General features: G+C 40.2%; 1 protein-coding gene across 5 annotated transcripts in view; it reads right to left on the reverse strand.

The window, feature by feature from the left end:
* Positions 1–9,690, reverse strand: part of apeh (acylaminoacyl-peptide hydrolase) — a 149,292-nt gene that overhangs the window by 105,990 nt on the left and 33,612 nt on the right. For all 5 annotated transcript variants that reach the window (XM_048606205.1, XM_048606207.1, XM_020530955.2 and 2 more), the window contains exons 11-14: positions 4,600–4,660; positions 2,298–2,395; positions 314–365; positions 66–160 (exon numbers count right to left, since the gene is read on the reverse strand). In XM_048606205.1, the coding sequence (XP_048462162.1) occupies positions 66–160; positions 314–365; positions 2,298–2,395; positions 4,600–4,660 (306 nt within the window). The remainder of the gene's footprint in view (positions 1–65; positions 161–313; positions 366–2,297; positions 2,396–4,599; positions 4,661–9,690) is intronic.

Raw genomic sequence — 9,690 nt, forward strand, 5'->3', positions numbered from 1 at the left:
TTACTGCATTTACAATGGATTACAAGATTCAATCAATCAATGCTCTGCAATTTCAGGCTTCTTACCAGACTGGGTGGACAGTTAGGGGATGAGCATGTAACTACCATCAGATCTTGGTGTATAGCCAGTAGCGTCCAGCTTCCAGCAACTGAACTTGAACCTGTAACACAAACAGGTGAAGATGCAACAGGACCTTTCAGGTCACTAGAGTGCCATTGAATAGAAAACATTCAAATGAAATTAAGACAAAATGCAAATAATGTTTCTTGGAGTAGAAAACTAAATGTAGTCAATGAAAAAAATTGAAATTTACCGCTGGTAAGGGACATCACGCTCCCATTTGCAATATTTATTACGAGGAGATCCTGGAGAGAAATCAGAAACAAAAAAAAAAATTAGGATTTGTACAGTAGTGGATTTTAAAGCTAAGCTCAGGTAACTTTTCTGCTCATCATTAAAAACTGTTAATCATAACAAAAAGCTTCAATACCATGGTTCCAATTTTATTTAAGTTAGCAAATTAAGAATAAGCAACTTAAGTGGATTTATTTTAACATGACAATGAAAATGTTAAATATGTTACCCCGAAAGCTTCCCGAGATGGAACAACACAGCCAGATTCAAGTAAAATTAAGACACATTTCTGGACCTTAAAGGATTGGCAGACATGATAGGAATGTGAGTATGATAGAACTAATCCTGAGGAAGGATCAGCTTGATCAATTATTCATTTTCAAAAACTCAATCGACTAATTATATAATATTCCAGGGCAAGGTTCCATATTTACCTATTTGTAATAATTCAATTGCAAGTCCTTTAGTAAAGCCTTTATTGAAAACTATTTGAATTGCTCAACCTCCCTATTTAGGCTACCACATTCAACAAATTTCCATAGGTAGACAGAGAACATAACTTGCCGGTATGTTGTCTCAATTGCATCACACCACCGAAAGATATTTCCAGCATTTCTCATTTCTTCTCTATGTCTTGTCTCTGGACTTCTGGCTGATTTCCAAAAGACACCCTCAAACTGAATGGGCTCAGATCAAAGCTGGGTCAGCAAAAGCCACAAATGTTCATACTGCATTCTCATGCCCTCCGTCAATGAAGGCTCACCATTTGAAATATGAACTCCAGACCACTTCTACCTCACCACCATGTGTGCAAATTTCAGTAATGCAACTTGACCCTGACAATATTAGAATGTAAACCTAAAGGTGATCAGCCAGATCCTAGCCTGATTGAGAACTTAATCTGACACTTGACCAGAGTCAGAAGAAGACTATACAACGTCAAAAATAGAACTGCAATGTCTTAAAACTATCAAACACAGACAGAATCTTCAAATATGTTACTATAAATGCACAACATTATAAAATGATTGTGTTTGAAACAGTTTCTTTTAATTTGAAGTGAATGTTCTAGAATGGAGTTGAGAATAACTTCAAACATTGCCTGCTAAGAGAGCCAAGTGACTTGATAACCATAAAGACAGAGGCCCGGGTGGAAACCACAAATCACAAGCATTGGTTTTCACACCATAAAAGGATGGCAGCTGGTCTTGGTGAATGTCATGCAATAGTAGTTCCCTAGTTCTGAGTCAGGACCCCAGGTTCATGTATTACTTGGCCCAGAGGTATGTAATTGCATCTCTGACCAGGCTGATTAGCAAATGTCTACATTTTCCCAGTCTCTGTTAGAGGAAGACTGAAAACAATGTCTGCTGCGTTAAGCATAGGGAGACTGTTTTTGTGTTAGTATTAAGCAGGATGGCTGATGGGAACAAATTTTCTGTTTAAAAATAATGGAATGAATCTAACGACTAAGAAGTCACAAGATAATGCCTTGGAGCAGGAATTTGGTTCAATTATACGCGGGGGAAGTTAACTTTTTAAAGGAATCAAGACGACGTACTGTGATGTAGTAGGGTGAAGAGAACTTGCAAGGTAGTCAGGAGGAATCTGGGACCTGAGCTACAAGGTTATATATCTGCTGAGAGCATGCCATAACATTATTAATGTAATGTGGGGTTTTCAGTTTGTTAATTCCTCCCTCCTATGCTGACTAGAGGATGCAAGCTGGAGTAACTAAGAAATACTTAAAAGTGAATACAGAAACTAAGCTAAGATTGCCTGTTTATCTCATCTCGGAATCACTTACTTGATGTCCAGAAGAAATTCACACCAAATGTATCTAGTATAATTAACTGCCTGTTGTATTTTACTTTGATTTAAAAAAAAATGTTTTTTTATCCCTTTATTATTACTTAGTCATAAGCATTATTAGACAGGGTTACCTTTCTGCTTCTCTGACATGTATCGATGATAACCCGCTGGCTGTCCATAGCCCAGCAGCTCTGTGCCAGTGCTGAAGAGTAAATACCAGTAAATCCGTCTGAAATAAATCATTTACACCAAATCCAATCATAAATCAGAGTACATAAATTTCCTAGGTAAAATCTTGAAATCTCACACCACCCCCAAAAGTCAACCCCCTGCAACTTCAACGCCATTGTTAAAACTGAATCCCATCTGCCCATTAACAATATTATAAATTTAATGTTAAGCATACAGTACGTTTAAAATCGCTTTTGATCATGATCAAAGAATGCCTACAGTGTGGCAACAGGCCCTTCGGCCCAACAAGTCCACACCAACCCTCAGAGCGTCCCACCCAGACCCATCCCCCTATAACCCACCTAATTTACACATCCCTGAACACTACGGCAATTTAGCATAACCAATCCACCTAGCCTGCACATCTCTGGACTGTGGGAGGCAACCAGGACAACCGGAGGAAACCCACGCAGACACAGGGAGGATGTGCAAACTTCACACAGACAATTGCCAGACGGTGGAACTGAACCTGGGTCCCTGGCACTGTGGGGCAGCAGTGCTAACCACCAAGCCACCGTGCCGCTTTTGAAAACTTGGACAAAATTTAAGCATTTCCTATTTCACAAATCTTTAGGATTTTGGAGAATATTTTAAATTCACGGGATGAAGGTGTGTCGATGGCTAGGCTAGCATTTATTAACTCTTGAGTGCCCTCTGGGCAATTGGGAAGGACACCCACATCATTGAGAGTCTGGAATCTCCTGTAGACCAGTCCAGGTTTAGGATTGCAGTTTCCTTCCCCACAGGACTTTAGTGAAGCAGGTGGGTTTTTCCAACAATCAACAATGGATTCATGGTCATCATTACTCTTAATTACAGATTTTTATTGAATTCAAATTCCACCATCTGCCATGGCAGGAATTGAATTTGGTCCCCAGAATATTATTTGGGTCTCTGATCAACAGTCCCAGGCCATTGCTTCCCATAGATAGACTGATAATAGCAATTGCCAACAAAATTTTAAAAGTGAGAGGAGGGACGGAAGGTTTACACAGTGGAATAGGCTGCTTTATCATATTTTTATCATTTCATCATCCAAGAAGTGATGGTATGTTTAACACTAAAGGAGCTGTAACTGAAACAGAAAATCTAATCCGCAGGGGATAGAAGAGTGAAGCTCAGGATAAGTTTCCAGCATGGACTCCCCCTATGGAACTCAAATACTCAACACAAGCTTTTGAGCTACGATATATGACTCTCCCAAGAATGTATAAAAACATTGTTTCTGCATATTTCCGAATACGATCATTAAGCATCTTTCTTTACAGTGTTTTTATTTTACATTGGAGGAGATTAAGTCATTTTACGAGACAGCTCACAACGTATTTTGTTATCAAGAAATGTTTTAGTAAGCTCAACATTAAAACAAAAAGCTGAGAATCTTTTCTTGAATATACACATGTGTGTGCGAATGCAATATTATTGGCTGGGTAACTGCAAAAACAATTGCACAGACTCTTCTGTTCTACTACTGGACCAATGAGTGAAGTGCAATCAATATACTTACTAATTTTGATAGAAAGAACATAGACAATAAATAAATGAAACATGTGATTATGAAAAAAAATATGGGATCAGAAGGAGTTGTGCATAAACCATGGAAGGTGACAGAACAGGTTGAGACGGCAGCTGATAAAGCAAAAGGCATCCTGGGATCAATTATTAGGGGCATCCAGTACAAAAGCAAGCAAGATTTGTTAAACTTGTATAAAACACTGGTCTGGTTTCAAAAGGCACACTGCATCAAGTTCTGGATATCACACTTAGTAAAGATGTGAAAGCATCAAGGAAGATACAGAAAAGATTGTTGTGAATTGTTCCAATGATGAGGAATTTCAGTTACAGAGGTAGATAGACTACAGAAGCTAGAACTGTTCTTGGAGGCGAATAAACGAGAGGAAGGAGATCTAATAGCAATATTCAAAATCATGACAAGTCTGTACAGAGTAGAGAAAAGCTGCTCTGATTAGTGGAGGATTTAACAGAAGGCATAGATTGAAGGTAATTGTCAAAAGAAACAATGGCAGCATAAGGAAAGCCTTTTCACATAAGCTGTGACTAGGATCTGGAATGCACTCTCTGAATGCATATATGATGTAAATGCTGATAATATTTTGAAAATAAACAAACAATCTACAGGAGAGTTTGAAACATCACATGGTGTACAAATATTAAAATTCTATCTGCTGAAGTTTCACTTACTTTCATTTGGTCGTGTCACAATGTCCACCACAGTAGAAGTCACCTTTGTGTACCAGTCATACTGAAAAAGAGCAAATATTGTCATGATCGTTTGCTGTTCTGGTTTTATCTAAATTGATTAAGACAGAATCCCTTTGCTCTCCTTTAATTGTTTACCATTATCATTATCATTCACATGGTTTGCTTTTTGTCCAGTACAAAACTAGGTGCAATCAGACAACAGGGCAAGAGCAAATCCTTAGGTGTGAAACTGACCGCACTTTTAAAAAGGCTGGACACAAAACACAATTAGGGGACCAAAGAAAATACTGAGGCTGCTGGAAATTTGAAATGAGATTAGAAAATATTGAAAATATTCAGCAGGCATGGCAGCAACTGTGGACAGGGGAGTAAGGTTAAGGGGCTGGATTTGCACCCAGTTGAGGTAAACCTGCAATATTTAACATGGCAGACCAAATCCAGACCTGGAAATCCTATACCCCATTTCCAGACAGTCACATTTTAGCCAGTAGGATAAAAGACAGCAGGACGAAATGTGAAGTGCATGAGAACAACAAATTGGCTAGGCCATTAAACTCAGAATAAAGGATAAACATCTCGAATTTTCATTCACGAGCAGCCTCAACTCAACTTTATGGTGATTTAAATGCACATGCAGAGGAAATAAGGTATACAGAACCTATCAAGTGAATTAAATTCCCTGCCCATGAGATTTTAAGAAAAAAAATTGTTTTTCTTTATATGCAAGCACAAGAAAGAAATCTGTGGGTGCAAGAAGGTGACATCTAGACAGTCTAATATTTAACAACATAACCGGGACAAAGTAACAGAGGATCGAGACAGGCCTTTAAATAATTTGCCTTAGCAGTCTGAAACCATCTCTGATCTGCAACTTTGGACGTCAGGACCAGTTCTATGACCCCAACATCAATATTGCACCACTGAGGTAATTGTGCCCACCAAGTGCATTTGAGCCAGGAAATTTCTCAATTCAAGCCAAGATGAAAATTCACTCCAATGTTTCAGATTAATATCTATTCAACAAAACTGGAAAAGCTATACATGTGACATGTCATGTGCAAGTACATAGGCAGGGAAAAACAGCGGGACAACATCCTAATATCTTGATTATGTGCTGTAACTGCATACAAAGTTTCTGCGACCCATGTATGAGGGTACTTCTGCACCATGGAATTCCGCAGTTGTTCTGTGTTTAATTAATGCTCTGTTTTTTCATTCTTCCTGCTAAAGTTAAGGACTTAGACAGTTTGTGACATTATACTCCATCAGCCAGGTTTTTGCTCACTCACTCAACTTATCTATATCCATCTACAACATATGCTCCTACTCATCTTTGCACGGTCTGCAAATTTACCATGCTTTTGCTCCTATCATCCAAGTCATTGATGTAAATCGTAAAAAGTTTAAGGCCCCAGCAGTGACCCTAATGAGACAAAGACCAATTTATGCATATTATCAGTTTTCTGCCAGCCAATCTTGTACATATGCTAATGTGTCTTACCCCCGACAAGTGCTTTTATTGTTATTGCAGTCAATGTTGCAAAATCTGAATTGGAAATCCAAGAAGACTTTTGTCTACAGGCTCTCCTTTATCCACAGCACGCATTATTCTTTCAAAAGCTAAGTTTAATAAATTAGTTAAACATGAACTTTCTACTCATGAAACCATGGTGAATTCTCCCGATTGCCTTGAACTTTTCTAAGTGCCTAGCTATGACATCTTCCCAGGAGATAAGATGCCGAGATGACTGGCCTATAGTTTCCTGCTTTATGTCTCTCTTTTTGAATAGTCATTATATTTGCTACTTTCCAGACCAATGAACCCTTTCCAGAATTGAATAAACTTTGGAATATTAACATTAAGGCATCCACTACTTCATCAGTACACTCTTAAGACTCCAGGATGAAGTCTGTATGAACCCAGAGCCTTGTCAGCTTGCAATTCCATCAGTTTGCTCAGAATTACTTCCTGAATGATTGTAATTCCATTAAGCTCCTCTTCCTATTTCACCTCCTGATTTATAGCTATGGAATGTTTCAGGTATCCTCTATACTGAAAACAGAAACAAAATATTTGCTCATTTCTTCCACCATTTCCTTATTATACTATAAACTCCCCATTCTTTCTCTTGAGAGGACCACTCACTTTACCTACTCTCTCCTTTTTTGAAAATACCTGCAGAAACTCTTACTATCCCTTTTTACATTTCTAGCTACTCATACTCCCACTTGAAATTTCTTTCTCTTAATTATCCTTCTAGCCATTCTCTACTTTCCTTTTATATTCTGACCAGTTACCTGACCTACCACTCAAATCTGTGCAATTTTATTCTTTTTCCTTAGAGTTGATATTTTTTCCAACTTCTTTAGTTAACTACAGATAGAGGGTCCTTTAGAATTTTTATTTTCTTCATTCCAAATGATAGATTGCAATCAGGGAAATTGGGTTTATGCATCTTGAGTAGCAGGTTTGGAGATAAGTGCTGGAAGCTTATGGAGGGAGGAAGAGACGAGGTCAGTCATAGGCTTGGAAACAATAGATTGATCTTTGGTGTTAAATGGATATTTAATTATATTCAGATAGTAGACCTCAACCAGGAACTGATCTATACTCATAAATAAGGATAGGGGGTTTTTTGCCGCTATGATAAAGTCCCTATCTCTAGGCCAAAAGGTTAGGATTCAAGTCCTGCCAAGAAGTGAAGTCTTGCCTCAAATGTCCAACAGCTTGGTTAGACTGCATTGGAAATCCTGTGTGTGTAGTTTTGGTCTCCTTATCTCAGGAAAGACATTACTGGCATACAGGAAACACAACAAAGGTTCACCAGACTTGGTTCCAGGATGGCGGGACCATCCAAAGAACAGACTGGGAAAACTGGGCTTGTATTCCCTAGAGTTTCAAACAACGAGAGATGATCTCATTGAAACCTGTGAAATACCTACAGATAGACAGGGTAGATGCAGATAAGATCTTTTTCTTAGTTAGTGAGTCTGGAACCAGAAGGCACAATTTAAAAATAAGGGAGATGCTACTTGGATTTGAGAGAAGGAGAAATTTTAAGTCAGTAGCGCACGTTAGGATTTCTCTTTGGAAGCTCAGATTTTGAGAATGTATAAAGTAGAAATTGACATATTTCTGATTACCAATTGTAGGTAGGATTATGGGAATGAGGTGATTAAAAGGCATTGAAGTGTGCAATCGGCCATGATCACATTAAATGATGGGACAATTGGCCTACTCCTATTCTTATGTCCCTGTGACTCATAACATGTCCAAATACATTGATTAAAAATTATTTAAGGGGCCTTGTGGTGCAGTGGTAGTGACTCGACCTCTGAGCAGGAAAGCCTAAATGCTGTGAAAATAAAGTAAGTCGTTCCTAAAAAAAAAGAAAAGGCTGAAACTATAGGTATCTGCACCTCAAGATGCAACACCTAATGAGTGACTCTATGAGCAAAACATTTGAGTGTGTATAGAGAGGAGACTCTATTACCCTTCATTGAATTCAAGCCAGTCACGTTAGCATCATGATCCGGGGAGATATAGAAGTTGGTACTGGAGAGTCCGTATTTAGGCTCTCGTGTGTATAGTCAGTACACTGAACAACAAACATTGTTAACAGTTTTAATCTTAATGTTAACGTTGGAACTGAAAGAAGCATACTGCGTGTTAAGAAGATTGATAAGAACGAGTGAAGAGAACAGAGAAAGAAATCAATACACAGTGCAGAGCTGGAGGAACACAGCAAGTCAGGGAGCATCAGAGGAGCAGGAGAGTCGACGTTTTGGGCCTAGACCCTTCATCAGAACTGGGGAGGGAGAAAGCAAGTGGGATGGTGATAGGTAGGAGTAGTGAGGATTGGTCAGTGGGAAGGGTGAGGCGGATAGGTGGGGAAGGAGATGGACACGTAGTGTCAAGTCAAAGAGCCGGGGATGAGAGGGAGGTTTGGACGTGGGATGAGGCGCAGGGGAGGGGGCGGGATGATTTTGAAACAAGTGAATTCTATGTTTAGGCCATCAGGCTGTAGGCTCCCGAGGCAGAATATAAAGGTGTTATTCTTCCAGTTTGCGTGTGGTGTCATTGTGACATGGAGGAGGCCCAGGATGGACATGCCACCAAGGGAGTAGGAGGGGGACATAAAATGGTTAGCAACCGGAAGGCGTTGCTGATTATAGCATATGGAGCACAGGTGCTCTGCAAATCTGTCACCAAGTCTACATTTGGTCTCACTGATGTACAGGAGGCCACATCCGGAGCAACGGATACAGTAGACCAGGTTGGAGGATGTACCGGTGAACCCCTGTCGGATACGGAAAGTTTGTCTTGGGCTTTGGATGGAGGTGTAGGGGCGTGCGTAGCACCTCCTGCGGTTGCAGGGAAAGGTGCTGAGTGTGGTGTGGATGGTGGGAAGTGCGGACCGGTCGAGGAGTGCAGAGTGAGCCATCCTTGCAAAAGGCAGATAGGGATGAGGACGGAAATATCTCTTTGGTGGTGGGGTCAGAATGTAGGAGGCAGAAGTGGTGGAGGATGATGTGCTGGATGCAGAGATTGGTGGGGTGGTATGTGAGGACCAGAGGTATCCTGTCCTTATTTTGTTTAGGGGGCCAGTTTTGAGGCCAGAAGTGCGGGAAATGCAAGAGATACGTTTAAGAGCATTATGAATCAATGGAGGTAGGGGAGGTCGAAATAGGATGACATCTGGGATGTCCAGGAGTGGAACGCTCCTCTTGAGAACAGATACGTCAGAGGCGGACGTATTGAGAGTAAGGGATTGCATTTTGGCAGGAGAATGGGTAAGAGGAGGGGTAGTAAAAATGCCTATGGGAGTCCCCTGCCCGTCCCCAGTCCTGATGAAGAGTGTAAACCCAAAATGTCGACTTTCCTGCTCCTTTGAAGCTGCCTGACCTGTGTTCCTCCAGCTCCACACTGTGACTCTGACTCAAGCATCTGCAGTTCATGCAATCTCATGATGTGGAGGTGCCGGTGTTGGACTGGAGTGTACAAGGTCAGAAATCATACGATACCAAGTTGTAGTCCAACAGGTTTATTTGAAAACACAAGCTTTCGGA

The sequence above is a fragment of the Rhincodon typus genome, chromosome 16 (assembly GCF_021869965.1).
Source record: "Rhincodon typus isolate 14 chromosome 16, sRhiTyp1.1, whole genome shotgun sequence".
Lineage (NCBI taxonomy): Eukaryota > Metazoa > Chordata > Chondrichthyes > Orectolobiformes > Rhincodontidae > Rhincodon > Rhincodon typus.